Source organism: Aethalodelphis obliquidens, unplaced genomic scaffold, assembly GCF_003676395.1.
Source record: "Aethalodelphis obliquidens isolate GAN/ISIS:26980383/991018 unplaced genomic scaffold, ASM367639v1 scaffold47, whole genome shotgun sequence".
NCBI lineage: Eukaryota > Metazoa > Chordata > Mammalia > Artiodactyla > Delphinidae > Aethalodelphis > Aethalodelphis obliquidens.
Window position 1 is genome coordinate 237,199 of NW_020837991.1, and position 20,272 is coordinate 257,470.

Genomic DNA, 20,272 nt, shown 5'->3' on the forward strand with positions numbered 1-20,272 from the left:
GTCCATCTCCAGAACTTTCCCCATCTTCCCGAACTGGAACTCTATGCCCATTAGACAGTAACTCCCCAGTCCCTGCCCCTCCAACCCCTTGGTAACCACCGTTTTACTTTCCTTCTATGAATTTAGCTCCTCTCATGTGAGTGGAATCGGGCAGTATTTGTCTGCTTGTGACTGGCTTATTTCCCTTAGCGTGTCTTCAGGGTTCATTCATGTTGTAGCATGTGTCAGAATTTCCTTCCTTATTAAGACCAGGTAATATTCCACTGTATATATAAAACACAACAAAGAAAAATATCCTTACACATTGATTGGAAATAAGTTGAACATTTGACATTTTTCCTAGGATGTGACCCAAGTGTGTCACGGAGGCTTTCTGCAACCCTCCTGCACCAGTTCCGTACCTGGGTTCTCCTGGACTGTCCTGGGCAGAGGTGGGGGAGGGAGGGCGTCCCGCAGGCACTGGGCAGACAGCCAGGGCGGCCTGTCATGTGAGCTGTGTGGCTGTCCCAGGGCGGTTGGCCCGACCAGTTTTTCTCGTTGACCCGCGGGGGTGGGAGGCACAGAGGTGAGGCCAAGCAGCCCTGAGGGGCCGCAAGATCATTGCAGGGCAGCCTGGCCCCTTGGAGGCCATCAGCTTTGAGGTGCCGTGTGTGGGCACCACTGGGGCCCCGCACTGGCTCTGCAAGGCAGTGACCAGGTTGAGGACGTGGCGCTATGCATCCCCTGTCCTGGGCGTGTGTCTTTTCTTGAGCATGTGGAACAGGAAGTTGTGATGATAGAAGGAAGTTGGTAATGGAAGGAAAAAGTTTTCATTATTTTGAAAAATATCTGCTACATTTAAAATTCGTAGTTAGCACCGTGCTGTCGGGAGGGGTGTTCTGTGAACCGCCGTCAGGCCCCGTCGCTCCCTTGGTGTCTGTCCTGTGTGTCCTGCTGATCTCCTGTTGCTGGCTGAGAGCTGTTGTTGTCTCCAGGGTGGAGTTACTTCTCCTTTCGGTGCCATCAGCGTTTGCCTGGTTTGCACTCTCTTGTTAGTGCATCCACCCTGAGCGTGGTTCTGTCTCCTTGCTGAATGACCTTCTGTCGTTATGCAGCCCCAGTCTTTATCCCTGGTAACTTCCTGCTCTGAAGTTGGCTTTGTCTGACACTCAAGTAGTCCAGCTTCCTTTTCTTGCACAGTTTCTCTTTCCCCCTTTTACTGTCAGCCTACCTATGTCATTATGTTTTTGTTTTTGTTTTTTTCTGGTACGCGGGCCTCTCACTGTTGTGGCCTCTCCCATTGCGGAGCACAGGTTCCGGACGCGCAGGCTTAGCGGCCATGGCTCACGGGCCCAGCTGCTCCGCGGCATGTGGGATCCTCCCGGACCAGGGCACGAACCCGTGTCCCCTGCATTGGCAGGTGGATTCTTAACCACTGCGCCACCAGGGAAGCCCTAGAGGCTCATTTTTTTAAAAAAATTTATTTTATTTTTGGCTGCATTGGGTCTTTGTTGCTCCGCGTGGGCCCTCTCCAGTTGCGGCGAGCAGGGGCTACTCCCCGTTGCGGTGCGCGGGCCTCTCATTGTGGTGGCTTCTCTTGCTGCAGAGCATAGGCTCTAGGCCCGCGGGCTTCAGTAGTTGTGGTTCGCAGGCTCTAGAGAGCAGACTCAGCAGCCGTGGCGCACGGGCCCACTTGCTGCGAGGCATGTGGGAATCTTCCCGGACCAGGGCTCGAACCCGTGTCCCCTGCATTGGCAGGTGGACTCCTAACCACTGCGCCACCAGGGAAGCCCCGAGGCTCATTTTTTGTTGTTGTTGGTGCGCGGGCCTCTCACTGTTGTGGCCTCTCCCATTGCGGAGCACAGGCTCCGGACGCGCAGGCTCAGCGGCCATGGCTCACGGGCCCAGCCACTCCGTGGCATGTGGGATCCTCCCGGACCGGGGCACGAACCCGTGTCCCCTGCATCGGCAGGCAGGCCCCCAACCACTGCGCCACCAGGGAAGCCCCATAGTTCTCTTATATATTACGTTTCTATACACTGAATACTCCATCAGACAATATTTTCATTTTTGCTTTCAGCCACCAAACATCTTTTAAAGACCTCTAGAGGAAGCTGTCTACTCTGTTTACTCACTGTTTACCCTTTCTCTTGCTTTTGCTTTTTATGTCCCAAGTTTCCTTCTGGTATCATTTCCTTCTGAACTTGTGTTCACCTGCTGTCTATGAATCCTTTTGATTTTCCTTCATCTGATAATGTCCTTATTTCATCTTCATGACACTTCTTTTTCAACCTAAAAAGTGTCTTCTACTTCTTTAGGTCCCCCTGGTTTCTGGGGAGAGGTCGAACGTGGTCTCTAGGTCATGAGCCACTTTTCTCGGGCTCTTTTTAAGATATTTTCTTCATTGTCTATTTTTCAGCAGTGTGACTGTGATGTGTCTGGGTAGGGATTTCTTTAGTTTATCTTGTTTGGGGTCTGTTGAGCTTCTTGAATCTGCAGATCAAAGTTTTGCCACATTTGCAAAGTTTTCGGTCATGTTTTCAGCTGTTTTTCCAGCCATGCCCACTTTGCTCCCTTTCTTGCACTCTGATGAGACTGTTAGACTTTTTCTCTTGTCCCAAAAGTCCTCAAAGCTCTTCATTCTTTTCAGTCTTTTTTCTCTCTGTCATTCAGATTAGATCATTTCCATTGCTCTATCTTCAAGTTCACTGAATCTTTCTTCTGCTTTTAAGCTTATATGGGGAGTTTTTAAAATTTCAGTATTGTATTTTTTAGTTCTGAATTTCCATTTGGTTCTTTATATCTTTATTTATTTATTTGCTGTCTTTCAGTTTTTTTGTTCAGTTCAGGAGTGCTGTTTGTTTAGAGCATTTTTATAGTAGGTGCTTTAAGTCTGGTAGATAGTTGTAGCATCTGTTATTTTGGTATTGGTATCTGTTGCTCATCTTTTCCAACAGGGGTTAAGACACTACTGGTTCTTTGCTGAGTAGTTTGGATTGCAGCTGGACATTTTGGATATTATAGTATGAGACTCTGGGTCTTGCTTAAATCCTAGGAAAATGTCGGTGTTTCCATTTCCATTTCCAAACGAGGCAAACAACCTCGTTTGATTTAGGTGCAGTTCTGACCTGCCCTCTTTGGGTTACGGTTCCGTGTCAGTTCTTTGGAGCCTCAGCCGTGCCATTGGATCTGGCCTGTGTGTGCCTCCTGTGGCTGTCTGGGACCTGGCCGTGGTCTCAGGGCTTGGGGTGTCAGGATCAGATCCACGCAGCCTGGGGGTGGGCCTGACATTCATGAGCAACTTTGGGGGCTTGCTCTTCCAAGCTTCTTCCTCTCCACACTGGCCTTGGGGCTTTCCAGGGGCCTGGGGTTCCCTTGTTGGTCCTCTAACCAGTATGCCCGGGCTTTGGAAGCCTGCCCTGCCATACACTTCCACGCCCATGCCTTGCCTGGGGCCCAGTTGCTATAGGTGGAGCAACTGGGTGCTTCTTCCTTCAGTGTTCTTGTCCAGCCCGCTTGCTGCTCTTTCCATCTCAGAATGAACGTAGCTTCCCATGTAGCTGCCCCACGCAACCTGTCTGAGGTCAGAGCTACCCCAGGATCCTGCCAGGGGCGGAGCTGCTTGGTGTGCCCGTCTGCAGTCAGAGCTCGTCCCTGAGTCCTGTCCAGGGTCACAGCAGCACTCAGCGGAGGCAAGCTGGAGTGAGCTGACTCCTCTCTCCTGGAGCTGGCGTAGGCGTGGCAGGTGAAGTCCGTCTCTGTTGCTGTGCTTCTGTCTGGCAGCTGCAGAGTCCAGGCTCTCAGGCCTCTGCCAATAGTCCTTCCCTATTTCCTCCCCTTGGCCACCGGCCCTCACCTCAATGGGCGCTGCAGGCTGCCCTGTATTCCTGGAGGCAGGGCTCTGGCCTCATCCATCTCTGTCCCTATTGTGTGGCCCTGCTTGGAGGACGCACCTGGGAAGCGCCACTGGCAGGGAAGCACCATCAGCCCCTGGAGGCAGACATGGTACTGGAGGAGCTGTTCCCACCTCCAGCTCAGTGAGGGGTTGCCAGTCCCTCACGGAGAGCCCTCCAGGATGGTGGCCCTGAGGTGGTAAGGTGGCAGGGGGTGATGGCACGTGTTTTGGCCCATGCGCCCTACTCCACGACCAGCAGAGGCTGTATTGTGACTCCCCTGCTGGTGAGCCTAGAGAGAGATGCCAGACCCCAGGGATGGGCCGAGACCCCTCCAGCATCCCCAGCTCCCTGAGGAGAGGGCACAGGGGAGCAGGGTGCTAAGCACCCCACCCTGGAAGGATTGGCAGGGTGCCCCTGCCCTTCCTCATGGCCTGGGGGGACTCTGTGTTTTGTCCTAGGGCAGGATGGCAGCCCAGGTGACGCTGGAGGATGCGCTGTCCAACGTGGACCTGTTGGAAGAGCTGCCTCTGCCCGACCAGCAGCCCTGCATCGAGCCCCCGCCATCCTCACTGCTCTACCAGGTGGGTGCTGGGCGGCCGCGGGATGCGTGGCCTGTGGTGCTGACCTCTACTTGATGGTTTTCTTCTTTCTTGCAGCCAAATTTCAACACTAATTTTGAAGACAGAAATGCATTTGTCACTGGCATTGCAAGATACATTGAACAAGCAACCGTCCATTCTAGCATGGTAACTCTGCGCAGTTTCCTCTGGGGGGATGGCATGTCTGAATAGCAAATGTCACTTTGGTATTATCCTGATAGGATACATAGTGAGGAAGAAGAGAAGAAAGTGAATGAAGTGTTTTATGTTTTTTTAAAACACCTTTTTTTTTTTTTTTTAAATTATAAGGACAATATATGCTCTTTCTGAAAACCTGGCTTCTGTGGCCCAGAGAAAAACTTTGTCAGCATTTTGAGGGAACCCATTCTCCCTCTTTTATACTTGTACTCAAGCATACCAGGTACACCCCCATATGGGATTTAGATTGCATAAATGAATTGCATTGTTATTATAATTATGTACTTTAATGATTTCATGAACATTTTAACATGTCATTAAAACGCACCAGATGAAGTAATTTTTAATGGCTGTCTAGTCCATTTTTTAAGTGTTCAAAATTTAACTATTTTTGCAAATTTTAACTAATTTGCAAAATTTAACTATGTTTACTTAGTTTGCCTTCATTTCTTCTAGTAAAAAATGCTGTGATGAACATCTTCCTAAATACATCATCATTCTCACTGGCTAGATTTATAGAAGTGAAGTTACTAGGTCAAAGGTTGTAAGCATTTTAAAGCATCTTAAAAACATTACCAAACTGTAGTCAACATTTTCAAGGACATCTGTGCAATTTTTGCCATTTTTACCAAAGGAAATAACGTGAAAGAAGGAGTAGACACGAAAGCAGTTTTGAAATGATGGCAGTCCTCTTCCCATGGATACTCTCCCTGGATTTTAAGTGCTTTCCCTCCCCGCCCTGGGGACAGCAGAGTGTGTTAGTCTTCCTTCGGGGCCAGGAGGCTCTGTGTGGCTTGGTGGAGCGGCTGTGAGGACCCCGTGTGCGTTCAGCTGCACTGCACGCTTCCCATGTCCCCAGCTTCAGATCTGCATTGCCAGTAGGTGGCTTGGGGCTGAGTGGGGCTGAGGTATAGCGGCTACGGCAGGTGCCCTGGGCTGTGCTGCCCCTGGGCAGAGGTGGCTGCATGTCGCTGATACCCCTCTTCAGCCTGCAGAAGCCATGGGGGTGTTTGGGGTGGTGTGCAGTGTCACCAGTATCTTAGCAGCTGTCTCTTGGCACACAGGTCCTGGTGCTTTTCTGTCCCTCAAAGGGAGGGTCCTCCTGGCCTCTCCACCATGGTCACCATGGTTTATGGCTCTAGCTGTTGGCGATTTGGCATCTCCTTTTTTATGATTGTTTTGCTTGCCTTTGATTCGCCCCGTGTACCCTTGCAGAACGAGATGCTGGAGGAAGGCCAAGAGTACGCCGTCATGCTGTACACCTGGAGGAGCTGCTCTCGGGCCATCCCGCAGGTGCCCCATCCCAGCCGGACCCCACCCCCCACTGGCCACGCCCTCATCCTTTCCAGTCGTCCCTGCCCAGTCAGACCCCGCCTCACCTCTGGCCTGCTCCATCCCAGGGCACTCCCCACATCCTCTCAGGGTTGAAGCCTCTCTATGTCATGTTTGTTTTCTCCCAGGTGAAATGTAACGAACAGCCTAACAGAGTGGAAATTTATGAGAAAACCGTGGAGGTCCTTGAGCCTGAGGTCACAAAACTGATGAACTTTATGTACTTCCAGGTAAAACAGTGGAATAATCCTAGGGGCTTAGAGCAGAGGAATGAGATGGTGGCACCATCTACCAACTAAACAAAGTGCGTGTAAATTCAAGCGATCACAATAGCTCTGAGACCAAAGGGAACTAAGCCTTAGACGGTCCAAAGCGTTACTGGCCCTTTCAGAATAAATGCTGCTTCTGGGTTTCACTTCTCTTCTCCCCTCGAGAGAGAATTTGTAGTTCCTGCAGGAAGACTGCTTTCTGTCAGTACGCTTACAGGCTTACACTTTCGATTCATCTGGTTTTGGGGTGTTTTCTCCCCACTGTCCACTCTGGTGGGCTTCGCCCTGGCCTTGGCTCCTTCTGGCCCTTGGGTTAAACAGAGTGGCCACAGGGAGGGACTTGCTGGCTTTTTTAAAGACATAGTTTAGAAATGTGTGAAAGTTTTTATTATAGAATCCTTTAGCAAAGGGAGAAGATAGAACTTCTTAGGTGATGAATTTTTGTCTTATCTTAACAATTGTCAAGTGGAACTCCTCCCACCCCCTTTTTCATCTCTAAAAGCTAAAGCAGTCTGCTTTACAGACATTCTATTGGAGCATTTTGCTCAGTAACTTTGCTGGAATAATCAACAAAATTCTTTTACTTTGGGGACATAGTTGGTAAAGTGCAAAGTTGATGATGATTGTTACCGAGCAAAGGCTCGTGGAAATCACTTTCTAGAAACACGTCTCTTTACCCGAGCTGTAAACATGCACCCCTGGTTGGGTGTTTCATCAGCGAGTAACGTGACTCTGGACCCTGTGCTTGGAGCTGGGCTTGGGGTTGGCCCGTCCCTGAAAGCCGCGTTTCTGCCCCTGCTTCCTCTGCACAGAGAAACGCCATCGAGCGTTTTTGTGGGGAGGTGAGGCGCCTGTGTCACGCGGAGAGAAGGAAGGACTTCGTGTCTGAAGCCTACCTGATCACCCTGGGCAAGTTCATCAACATGTTTGCCGTGCTGGACGAGCTGAAGAACATGAAGTGCAGCGTGAAGAATGACCACTCAGCCTACAAGAGGTGATGAGCGTGCCTGGGACTCAGGGCCGGGTTCCCGAGCGCACTCGCGTGCGGGGTGCAGTGCCCACGAGGGCCAGTCTCGTCCGCGGAAGTGTTCTCCTGGGCGGACCGCCAGCGCTGCGAGGCGTTCTTGTAGGCTTTGGGGGCGGGGCGGGGCGGGGGTGGGGGCGGGCCCTGGACTCTCAGCCCAGACAGCAGTGATGTGCTCTGAGCCTGTATGGGGGCGGTGCTGCGTGGGCGCTGACGCGCTGAGCGTCTTGTCCAGGGGGCTGGAGGCTCCACGCCTGCTGGGGCCGCCGCTGCTCGTCGCTGGCTGGCTGGTGGGCATCCCCGGCAGGCGGGCACCGTCACCGCAGTGGGCACAGCTGGCCCCGGCACCCACAGGGCCCCCCAGACCAGTTGTCCTCCAGAGCGGTTTTCTTTTCGAATGTGGACAGCTTCTGGAGAAGAGAATTGGAAAAGGTGGGCACGGCTCGGCGCTGCAGCTGCGACACTGTGTTGGTGGCAGGTAGAGCGGAGCTGCTGTCCTCTAACTGACTCTCTAGAAAGTCTGCCTGGGACTGTTAAAACATGTTGGCTGGAATGAGATGCTGACTTCTGTTTCCTTTGCTAGACAAGGAATCTTAGCTATAAAATTAAATTAGAAGAGATTTTATTTTGTGTCTGAATAGGCTGTGGTTTCATTTGTAGGGGAAGAAAAAGAATTTTTTCTCTGCCCTTCTAGGTTCTTGCCTGAGTACCGCCTTTAAGAAAACAGTGATTAATAGGAGAAAAACAAATATAATTTCATTTCATGAGTATGGGGGTCCCAAGATATGAGACCCAAAGAAGTGACCAAAGGAGGCCGTGTTTATACCTTTTGTTTTTGTTTTTTTTTTGGCCACACCTGGCAGCATGTGGGATCTTAGTTCCCCGACCAGGGATGGAACCCGAGCCCCCTGTAGTGGGAGTGCCACCGGACTGCCAGGGAATTCCCAGCGTTTATACCTTTGAAACAAAGAAAAAAAAAATTTGTGAAGAATTGACAAGACAAAGAAGTTTGAGTTGGGGTGGCCAGTGAGTGAGCAGGTTGGAAGGTTAGCTCACACGGCCTTCTCAGCCTTGAACGCCCCGTCTCTTGTGATGACGATGTCTCCCGACCTCCTGGTGCAGGGAGGGGACCTTTCATGTGGGAGGTTTGTTTCCTGCTTTCAGGGGCACAGAGGAGGTCAGAATGCCCTGCTGTGGCTGTTTCTTAAGTAACTTCAATTCTGAATAATTCAGTATGCCACAGTGGCATATTTGGGGGCGGCCTACCCTGAACCCCAACACGTACTTAAAATCGTGCACCTATTGCTGTGTCTTTAAAATGAAGTCGACTTGAGATGAGGCATGAAACAGATTTGAGGAGGGGATGGCACTGGAAGTTGAGCTAGATCTCCCAGACTTTAAGCCTCATTCGTGGGAAATAAGTTCAGGCGTTCCATTCATCACCTAGAGTTAGCTCTGCACGGAAGCCTAGATCTTCAGAACGACAAAATCTTTTGAGTTGTCCTGTTAACTCCGCTCCGGTAGGAAAGTCTGGAGTTGTCTCCATTTGATGCCAGTTTTGTGGGATTCCAAGTGCGTGTGACTCTTGGTGGAGTGTCGGGGCTTCGGAACTTCCCAGCTCAGGAGAACAACTGCTGCTCCTAATGGCACAAATCACTTGTCGGGTGATTTGGAGCAGCTTTCGCAGCCTTCCTGACTCTATCAGGGAAATGGGGAGGTGGACAGCCCCAGGGGTTTTAAATTTTAAAAAGGTTTCTTTTCTCCCTCTGTCTCTTAGCAGCAGCACCTTTATTTCAAAGCCCAGTCTGGAAAATAGTTTAAAGGTACGGCTGCTCTGTGGAAGGCCCCCGGGCACCCCATTCAGAAGTTGCCCAGCGTGTTTGCTACCCCCTAGGCTCCCCTAAGCACAGAAGAGGGCCTGGGCACCCCTCACCCTTCCAGCAGCCTCTTCCTGTGACCTATGTTTGGTATCCCCTGTTGGTTGGTTTACTTTCCCAGACAATAACCTCCACTTCTCCCTAGCCCTCACACTTCCACACTCAACACTCAGAACACATTTTATGTGCACCCAGCTGGTAGTTACAACCTTTCCTGAGTGTAAATGCCATATGACCCATATAGTCATGGTGAGGCTTAAGGAAAATAAAAGCAGGTATTCTTGGTCCCTTCCTTAGTTTCCACTCCTGCAGCTTCAACACCCACTCAAATCAATACAGTAAAGTGAACACTTTAAAAAAGAATGTAAACATATCAGTTAATATTGTTTCACTGTATATAATTTTTTACAACTTAAGAAGTAAGCAAGATTGCAGATTATTTCTCACCTGAAAAGTTCTGATGTAGGTGGTCTGCAGCTGACGGGGTTCCATAGTGTTTAGGAACCAGAGCTCCTGCTGTCTTCATTTGTTGCCTTGTGGCCCAGGATGGCTGCTTGAGCTCTAGCTGTCATCTCTGTATTCCAGTCAGCAGGAAGGAAGGAGCATTGAAGGGCCCACAATATTCCTTACAAGTAAACTTTCAAGTGCCTTACAAAGTTTTGCATTACATCTCATGGCTCAGCAGTTGGTCACAGCGTGGAGATGAGAATGAGGCACATTACTGCACCACAGAAATTCAGGGTTTATTCTGAATAAAGGGAATGGAAGGGAAGGAAAGGGAAGGAAAGGGAAGGAAATGACAGTTGGGGTAGGTTACCAGTCTTTGCCATGAAAGCTTTTCTTTAGTAAAACCCCAGAGGTTCTAGGTTGCACGACAGGTCCTTATGTGGGCAGTTTCCGCTAAACTTTTTTGGGGAAGCCCTAGGTGTGCAGAATCCTCATATGTGCTTTCACCCTCTTTGCAAAAACTAGAGACTCAGCCTGTGTTGCACAGGATTTGTTGGACCTCAGTGTACAGGTCCTTCTGTGTCCACCGTTCCCTTGTCAGCCCCACTGGGTAGGTCGTATAGCTATTGTTTTTCACAGGTATGGTAAGTGAGAGTCAGAAGAGTTCAGGAGGTGTGATATTGATTTATAATAAGAAATATATATTCATCCCCATTTCTGACACTGAACTCCTAAAACCCTTAGAATTTCCCATGATAAAAGCAAGAAAGTTTCTTTTGTTATGTAAATGTGGTGACTTTGGAAAGCCTCTAGTTACCCTAAGGATGGGGGCTGGTCACCAGCAGAATCAACCCTGTAACTACAGGGTTGGAACTTTCAGATCTACCCTCCTGATCTCAGGGAGGAGAGAGGGGTTAGAGGTTGAATCCATTGCCAATGTCCAGTGATCTAACCAAACATGTTTATGTGAGGAATCCTCCATAAAAACCCCAAAGGACAGGGTTCGGAGAGCTTCCAGGTTGGTGAACATGTGGAGGTTTCGGGGGGAGTGGTGCTTGGAGAGGGCATGGAAGCCCCCCCCCCCCGTCCCCATATGTATCTCTTCCATTTGGCTGTTCTGAGTTATATCCTTTCATAATGAATTGTTAATCTAGTATATAAAATGTCTTCTCAGTTCTGTGAGCTGCTCTAACAAATTAATCGAACCCAAAGAAGGGGTTTTTGGGACTGCCAATCTGTACCTGGTTGGCCAGGAGCACAGTGACAACGTGGACCTCCAGCTGTTGTCTGAAGTGGGGGGATGACGTGGCAGTCTTGTGGGACTGAGCTCTTAACCTGTGGGGTCTGATGCTATCTTCAGGCAGTGTCAGAATTGTAACACCACTGGCAACTGGTGCTAGAGAATTGCTTGGTGGTGTGGGAAAACCCAGCCCTCACGTTAGACTTGGTACCGGATCTTTAGGTTTGTCCAAGATGGAGCTGCAAATTGGTGGTGGAATCAGGATTCTGTCTCAGACCTTTGGCACCAGAACTATGCGTGGTGTGGTCCCTGACTGTTGGGAGGTTTGGCTGCCCAAAAGTTTCCCAGCAGAGAACCTAAACAGTGTTGGCCATCTTTGTCACTCAGCAGAGGGAGTGTCATCCTTTCTCACACTTGGGGACAGGGAGCCCAGGGGAGAGGCCCATGTATAGGTGCCCTTCAGGAAGGCCTGTGAGAAGTGCTGCCACATCTCTGAGGAAGTCCATCAGCTATGGACAGTAGGGTCATGAGCTATCCAGGTTGCAAAGAGACTTACCTGGAGTTCAGGGGAGAAGCTGGAGAAGGCTGAAATTGTAACCGGCATCTAAGATGCACATTTCTACAGATAACTGTAGCGAGGGTAAAATAATTTTGATATTCCCACGCTGTTTTTCTTTAAAGTCATTAAGCATGTTGGTTGATTAACCCTTTTTTTTCCCCTTTTCATAGGGCTGCTCAGTTTTTACGTAAAATGGCAGATCCACAGTCCATCCAGGAATCACAGAATCTGTCCATGTTCCTGGCCAACCACAACAAGATCACACAAGTAATTCACACTCTTGCCGCTCTGGCTGATGGGGTGCATCACTGGGGGGCTGAGGGCCGGAGAGCAGTCAGTGACACAGGTGTCTCACTCTGTGTTTCAGTCTCTGCAGCAGCAGCTCGAAGTGATTTCTGGCTATGAAGAGCTCTTAGCAGACATTGTGAATCTGTGTGTGGACTGCTATGAGAACAGGATGTACTTGACGCCCAGTGAGAAACACATGCTTCTCAAAGTACGTGTGTTGAGGGTAGGCTGCCAAAAGCACCATGAGATAGGGGCAGCCCTGCTTTCGTGAATAGGCTGCACTTTATGGTCGTTTGGCCAACCTTTTCTCTCATGCTTGTGTGTGTGTGTGTGTGTGTGTGTGTGTGTGTGCGCGCACGCGCACGCATATATAGCACCCTCCACCCTACATGCAGTTTGCCCTACAAGTCCTTGATGCATTCCCGTGAGTGTGTTCCAAGCCTGACCCCAGTGCCAGGTAGATCACATGCCCATCCCTGGAGAAGGTGCTTGTGGGTGAGGAGTCCCTGGTCAAGGGCCTTTCTCAGTATAAAGCCTGTAGCAGAGGTTATACCAGATTCTACGTGGTAAGGATGTAATTCCTAGAAATTTAGTATACTGTGTCACCATGATTATAGTAGACTTTTGTTGGTCAAGAAACATGCCATTTACCATATTTCTCATTATTATTCTGTTTCAAATTGGGGAGGTTTTCAATGATGTTTCTCACTGGGAAGATGAGAAGGAGGTTTTTTTTTTTTTCAAACAAAAGTTTAATAACTTATACATGGGAGAGACCCAGGAAAACTGAGTAACTCTGAGAAGATGCTTCTGCCATTCTCTTCACTCTGCTCTCTACCTTCATGGAGGGCAGCTCCGGGGGACCCTGTTCTGGGTGTCCTGCTGACCCAAAGCCCTCCGTGCAAGTGGGCCCATCTCCAATACTTCTTTCCTGCTGGAGAGCAGCATGGAGGGATCAGAGCAAGAGGACACTGTCCAGTGGAGTGCTTTGTGGCAGTGGAAACATTCTGTTTGCACCTACCTGGTGCAAGAGCCCCCTGGTCATAAGTGCTTATGGAAATCCACATTTAGTATTGCCTTGTGCTTGATGAGAAGTGGAGCTGATGTATGCACCTGGAAGAGGACACAAAAAATGACATAAAATAGCTTCATGTGAAGGGATAGCTATTAATTTCTGAGGGACTTTTAAAAATGCTTTTTACCAGAACTAGAAATATTAAAATGACAAAAAGAAAAATCTTATTGGTAAAGACAAATATACAGTAAAGGTAGTAGATCAACTACTTACAAAGCTAGTAGTAAGGTTAAAAGACAAAAGTAGTAAAATCATCTATATTCACAATAAGTAGTTAAGGGATACACAAAACAAAAAGATGTAAAATATGATGTCAGAAACATTAAGCGTTGGTGGGGAGTAAAAATGCAGGGTTATTAGAATGAGTCTGAACTTGAGATCATAACTTAATCATATATATATGTGTATATGATCATATATAGCCATATATATATATATACACATATATATAAACCTCATAATGACCACAATCAAACATTTATAAAAAAAAATTTATAATAGATACACAAAAAAGAGAAAGGAATCTAAACATAAAACTAAAGATAGTCATCAAATCACGAGGGAAGAGAGCAAAAGAAGAAAGGGACAATAAGAAACTCTAAAAAAAAACCCAGGAAACAATAAAATGGCAGATGGAAATATCTGTTATGTTTTGGGGATTGGAAAAATTAACATTGTTAAAATGACCATACTACCCAAGGCAATCTACAGTTTCGGTGCAACCCCTAACAAAATACCAATGGCATTTTTCACAGAACTAGAACAAATAATTCTATCATTTGTATGGAAACCAAAAAGACCCCAAATTGTCAAAACAAATCTTGAGAAAGAAGAACAAAACTGGAGGTGTCACATTCCCTGATTTCAAACTATACCACAAAGCTACAGTAATCAAAACAGGAAGGTATGGCACAAAAACAGACACGTAGATCAGTGGAACAGAGAGCTCAGAAATAAACCCACACTTAAATGGGCACTTAATCCGTGACAAAGGAGGCAAGAACACGTGACAGGGAAAAGACAGCCTCTTCAATAAGTGGTGTTGGTAAAACTGGACGGCTACTTGCAAAAGGATCAACCTGGACAACTCTCTCACACCATATACAAAAATAAACTCAAAGTGGGTTAAAGATATAAATGTTAAGACCTGAAACCATAAAACTCCTAGAAGAAAACATATATTTTGGATCTGTCTTCTCAGGAAAGGGAAACAAAGGTGCAAACAAATGGGACTACATCAAACTAAAAAGCTTTTGCACAGTGAAGGAAACTGTCAGAATGAAAAGGTCACCTACTGAATGGAGAAGACATTTGCAAACAGTATATTCAGTAAAGCGTTAATATCCAAGATATACGAAGAACTTGTACAACTCAATATCAAAAAAAAAATTCAGTTCAAAAATGGGCAGAGGATCTAAATCGGCATTTTTTCCAAAGAAGACATTTTTTCCAAAGAAGACAAAGTGCTGGCGAGGATGTGGAGAAAAGGGATCCCTGATGAACCCTGGTGGGAATGTAAATTGCTGCAGCCACTAGAAAACAGTATGCTGGTTCTTCTACAATTACCATAGGATCCAGCAATTCCACTTCTGGATGTTTATGTGAAGAAAAGAAAAAGATATATGCACACCAGTGTTCATTGCAGCAGCATTGTTAACAATAGTGAAGACACAAAAGCAACCAAAGTGTAACATTGATAGATGCATAGGAAGATTTTATATAAATAAATTATATATATATATATATATAAAATTGAGTACTATTCAGCCCTAAAAAAGAATGAAATCTTGCCATTTGTGATAACATGAATGGACCTAGAGGGTATTATGCTAAGTGAAATAAGTCAGACAGAGAAAGACAAATACCGTATGATTTCACTTATATGTGGAATCTAAAAAACAAAACAAATGAACAAACATAAAATAGAAACAGACTCATAGATACAGAGAACAAACAGGAGGTTCCTAGTGGGGTTATTGGGGGGTGGTGGTGAATGAAATAGGTGAGACTAAGAGGTATAGACTTCCAGCTACAAAATAAGTCACTAGGATGAAATGTACTCCATTGGAAATATAGTCATTAATATTGTAATGCCTTTGAGTGGTGACAGATGGTAACTAGACTTATCGTAGTGATCATTTTTTAATGTGTAGAAATATCAAATCACTATGTTGTGCTCCTGAAACTAACATAGTGTTGTAGGTCAACTATACTTAAATTTTTTTAAAAAGTGTTTTTGAAAGAAGAATGAAGTGTCATTTCTAAGTTATGAACTGTAGCAGTATAAGTGTTTATGGGTAATTAAACTTGCAGGTCTGAGCTTTATGTGCCATTTTGTGATTTACAGGTCATGGGGTTTGGTCTGTACTTGATGGATGGGAGTGTCAGCAACATTTATAAACTAGATGCCAAGAAAAGAATAAACTTATCCAAAATTGACAAGTACTTCAAGGTGAGTTACAGTTTCTAGGTAAACCTTTTTATTGAAGTGTATGCAGTTTGAGCTTTAGGAGGTCAACCTCTGTGGCTTTGTTCTGTGCTGGGAAATGCAGTTGTGGCAGGTGGGTGGGTAGGTGGAGGTAGACTGTCTCTTACCCTGTACCAGATTTGCCTGGGTTTGAACCTTGTCTAACAGAATGGTGCCATGTGTACTCTTTTGTGTCTGACTGTCCCCATTCACTTTGTCAGATCATCCCTGTGGGAGCCTGCAACCGTAGTTTTTACATTTTCATTGTGGTGTAGCAATGCATTTAATGACTAACTGCAATTTATTTATCCATTCTGTCGTGATGAACGTGAGATTGTTTCTGGATTTTGGCTTGTCCGAACAGTGCTGCTCTGATTCGTGCACATCTATGCACATTTCTGTTGGATGAATACCCAGTGGTGGATTGGGTATTCATCCAATAGAATGAACATTTTCAGTGTAGTAGATACAGCCTCACAACTCTCACACGGCTGTGCTGACTTGCATCACCACCAGCGGTGATTCTGCATCATGGCCATCACTTGGCTCTGTCATTTTTGGGGGAGGAGAGGGGCATCCTGAAGTGTGTGTATGTATATCCTTGTGATTTTATTGGCTACTGTTTCCTTGTTTACTTGATGTTTCCCTGATGGCTTTTCACGGTATTATTAGTCTTTTGTGTGTTCTCTTTGTGAAGTGTCCTTTCAAGTCTCTCATTCTTTTTTTCCCCTGTTGATTTGTAGTTCTTTATGTATTCTGGGTATGTGTCCTTTGTCAGATACATGTGTTCTAAAATACATGCATTTCCCCTATGTGGCTCTTTTTTTTCACTTTCTTGAAGAGTCTTTGGTGAACTGAGGTTCTTAATTTTAATGTGGTCCAATATATCAATCTTTGATGTCCACTTTAAGAAGTCTTTGATAAAGCAGACTCTCGAGAATTTTCTTTTGTGATACCTTCTAGAAGCATCACCATTTCTTTTCCATCTAGATCTATAATGCCCCTGGAACTGGCCATGTGTATGCTGTGAGGCAGGGGGTTGATATTTTTGGATTTTTTTTTCCTGTTCTAGATATCCAGTTGACTCTGTCCAATTATTGCAAAGACCGTTTCCCCTCCATTGCTCTGAGGAGTCACCTGTGTCATAAAGCAGGTGTCTGTATGTGTGTGACTCTGCCTTAAGTTCTCTGCTCTGCCCCACTGGTCTGCACCTGCGCTCCAGGGCCATGCTGGCTTTAGTTGCTGTAGGTTTCCAGCAGGTCTACTTACCAGTCTTCAAGTTACGTTCTTCACAATTGTCTTGAGTATTGTCCCTCCATCTCTTGAAATAGTTTTAGAATTGACTTGCTGATTTACACATACACACAGAAAACCCATAAACCATTTTTCCTCTTGGAATATTGTTTGTGATTCCGTTGAATCTATAGATCAATTTAGGGAGAATTGATATTTTTAAAATACCGTGTCTTCCAATATACATGAACCTAATGTATTTCTGTATTCCCTTAGAATTTTAAAAATTTCTCTAGAATTCTTGGTATTGTTTTTGTCTAGAAGTCTTGCACATATTTTGTTGGATTTAATAATATATACTTTTTATTTATTTTTTGATGCTATTGTAATTTTTTTCTCTTTAGATTTTTGTTTTCTAATAGTTCCTAGTATATAGAAATACAGTTGATTTTTTTTTTTTTTAATGACCATGGATCTAGCAACAAGGTAGGTTAATTTTAATTTTTTTTTTTTTTTTTTGCGGTATGCGGACCTCTCACTGTTGTGGTCTCTCCCGTTGTGGAGCACAGGCTCCGGATGCGCAGGCTCAGCGGCCATGGCTCACAGCCCCAGCTGCTCCGCGGCATGTGGGATCCTCCCGGACCGGGGCACAAACCCATGTACCCTGCATCGTCAGGCGGACTCCCGACCACTGTGCCACTAGGGAAGCCCTAATTTTAATATTTAATTGGTTTTATGAGAGTTGGTTTTTAACTTTTATTTTGTTCTTCTTAAACGTAGAAGTTGTTTACAACGTTTTTGCAGTAAGTGATTTGCAGAGATAACATTCAACCCACAGTAATTATTAGCATTATTCATTCTTCTTGCGATTGTATTTGGTGACTAAACATATTTAATGACCCTGGGTTTTTTTTTATTCTTTGAATACAGCAGCTCCAGGTGGTTCCGCTGTTCGGGGACATGCAAATAGAACTGGCAAGATATATCAAGACCAGCGCCCACTATGAGGAAAATAAATCTCGGTAGGCAGAGTGAGCTGTCCAGTTAGAGCATTCTGCAGTGTTCTCACTGTGGTTCCTAACACTCCACTTATCTATCCAGAGATGCCACCTTTGACATTTTCAACCATGTGGAACAAAATGCGTGATATGGTAGCCTTTTCCATGAGTGGATGTTTACATTTAAATTCATTTACAAATGCAATTTATTTCCTTAGTGGGATAGCCACATTTCAAATATTTTAATAGTTTTGGTCAGCACAGATATAGAACTTTTCCATCATCCCAAAGAGTTCTGTTAGTGCTGGCCACAAGTACGGAAGTATAACCAAATGCTCTGGGTGTTTATAAAAGCTTAACAGCAGCCTGCTGGGGAGCGGCTGGATATTCACGTGTAACTTACAGAGGGTACAGAGCTATCACCCAAGGGCCCAACCAGGCCAGGCCCAAGGTCTCTGTGGTTGAGAATGGTCTTTACAGTTTTAAAGAGTTTTTTTTAAGATGATGGCTCTATGGCTGATGTGTGACAGAGACCGTGTAGCCCCCAAATCCTAAAGCATTTGCTTTCTGGACCTGTCCTGAGAAAGATGGCCAATCCCTGTCATAAAGCATCTGCAGCTCACAGTTAGAAATGATAATAAATACACAGTACTTTTTATTGTAGCTTCCACATATCCACTTGAGTTTCATAGGATGCTTCAGTTGACTTTTGCCAAACACGTGGTCTCCATTCAGCCATGGTTTTGAAAAATACAGTTGCACCTCAATCTGGCTACTCAAAGGTAAACAGTCTTTTTCTGTGAAAACCAAATTGTAAACACGTTAGGCCTTTCTGGCCACATGTGTCACATACTCTTTTTTTGTTGTTGTTTTTAAACGACTCTTTAAAACTGTAGAAACCATTTTTGTATGGCTCTGTGGCCATGCAAAAGGTACTCACATTGGGCCCACGTTGTATGTAGTTTGCCAGCCTCTGTGCCAGCTTGTTTCCTAACACATCTGCCATTAAATCTGATATGTGATCACCTTCCTATAAATTACATTCACTAATCTCTCTTCACTTCAGCATCAACTTGAGCTCTGATTTGGAGGGTGTGCTGATTTCCATGGTATAAATGGAAATGCCTGAGTTTAAGTTAATAATGTACAACTCACCTCCTACCCTAACAAACACAGTCAGATCCAGATCATACGTAATTGTAAAATCAGTAAGAGAATCAGGAAACAAGGAGTTTTGCATACTTTCTTTATTTTTAATATGCTCTGTTGTAAGTCGATGGCCCTTATTACCAGTTAGATGCTGTGTTTCACAGCCACCAAGGCGGGTGCCTGAGCGTGCAACAATCAGCTCCAAGAGCTCAGCCCAATGGCGTAGCACCTTTGTCTGGCCACAGGGGGTGGGCGCAGAGTGGGCACATGTTGGCATCGGGCTCTGGGCTCCTTGCCTCTCCTGAGGTGGACATGCTGTCTGGGGCATGCAGGGGAGGCCAGTGTGTTTAAGGTGGACCCTGGCAGAGGGCCTGGGCCTTGTGTGCTTACTGCACACTCAGGGAGCTGCCTTTGCTCACGCCGTAATCACGTAATCCTGTAGTAAAATCAGAAAGTTAAAAAGTGATGCTGCTTGAGATAGTGTACTGATCACCTTGAAAACTGGTAATCTGAATCCTTCCCTTCTAGCAAAGGGGACCAACTTGTTAAAACATGGTGTGAGTTGGTGCTGAGTGCGAGGGAACCAAGGGAACCGCTCTGAGCCCAAAGCAAGGTCCATGCTTTCTGCCCAAGAAGTCCAACAGATTTAATTTTTTTTTTTTTTTTGCGGTATGCGGGCCTCTCACTGCTGTGGCCTCTCCCGTTGCGGAGCACAGGCTCCGGACGCGCAGGCCCAGCAGCGGCCACGGCTCACGGGCCCAGCCGCTCCGCGGCATGTGGGATCCTCCTGGACTGGGGCACGAACCCGCGTCCCCCGCATCGGCAGGCGGACTCCCAACCACTGCGCCACCAGGGAAGCCCAGATTTAATTCTTGATACACATTTTTCCACCACGTTGACTGTATCCGTTTGCTGCTGAAATGGTGTGTTGTGCACATAGTTAGCTATAGCAACACTGTCTAATTTCCAAGTTTCAACTCTCTCATTAAGGATAACTTTTGTCCCTGAGTCCTTGGCTGACTTGTTTTGTATTATAGCTATGTTTTCATATGTGAGTAATAAGGAAATATTAGTTCCTGCCTACTCTGCAGTAATCTGTCAAGGGGCCCTGCAAGGGTGTTGCAGTGTCCTGAATTCAGCAACACCTCTCACAGCCCGGCTCTGTTTCCATGCGGAGAATTCCACGTTTCCTCTGCATCTCTACCTCTCGGCTGCAGCGGGGCTCCCGGGGTGGTAGGTGGGCCTGCTGTGCATGTGCCCTCAGCCAGTCGCCTGTCAGGTAACGCATGCTTCCCCTTTACCACCAGATGGACGTGCACGTCCTCCAGCAGCAGCCCACAGTACAACATCTGCGAGCAGATGGTACAGATCCGGGAGGACCACATGCGCTTCATCTCGGAGCTGGCGCGCTATAGCAACAGTGAGGTGAGTGGCCTCTGCCTGCAAAGCGCACCTGGGGACATGGGGTCTGGTGTGGCCCTTGTATTCTCTGAGCCCAAATACTACCATTGATCGCTTTGAGAAACGTAGTTTAGCACTGCGTGCTTAAAAAGCACTGATAATAATGGATGAGGCAGGGCAAATATAATGGAGTTTGTTTGGATCTGTTCAGCTGTACAAGAAAGCTTCTTCTTTTTTCAGA

At 46.4% G+C, this 20,272-nt stretch overlaps 1 protein-coding gene across 2 annotated transcripts in view; it reads left to right on the forward strand.

Moving 5' to 3' along the window:
* The window catches only part of CYFIP1 (cytoplasmic FMR1 interacting protein 1), a 94,064-nt gene that overhangs the window by 23,356 nt on the left and 50,436 nt on the right, over nucleotides 1–20,272 (forward strand). Inside the window, exons 1-11 of one of the 2 annotated variants that reach the window (XM_027082450.1) lie at nucleotides 3,523–3,724; nucleotides 4,334–4,456; nucleotides 4,532–4,621; nucleotides 5,888–5,965; nucleotides 6,133–6,234; nucleotides 7,086–7,267; nucleotides 11,591–11,687; nucleotides 11,788–11,916; nucleotides 15,131–15,235; nucleotides 17,414–17,505; nucleotides 19,938–20,055. In XM_027082450.1, coding sequence (XP_026938251.1) covers nucleotides 4,340–4,456; nucleotides 4,532–4,621; nucleotides 5,888–5,965; nucleotides 6,133–6,234; nucleotides 7,086–7,267; nucleotides 11,591–11,687; nucleotides 11,788–11,916; nucleotides 15,131–15,235; nucleotides 17,414–17,505; nucleotides 19,938–20,055 — 1,110 coding nt within the window. In that variant the 5' untranslated portion in view covers nucleotides 3,523–3,724; nucleotides 4,334–4,339. Of the gene's footprint in view, nucleotides 1–3,522; nucleotides 3,725–4,333; nucleotides 4,457–4,531; nucleotides 4,622–5,887; nucleotides 5,966–6,132; nucleotides 6,235–7,085; nucleotides 7,268–11,590; nucleotides 11,688–11,787; nucleotides 11,917–15,130; nucleotides 15,236–17,413; nucleotides 17,506–19,937; nucleotides 20,056–20,272 lie in introns of those variants that run through there. The other variant, XM_027082449.1, reaches the window with a different exon arrangement.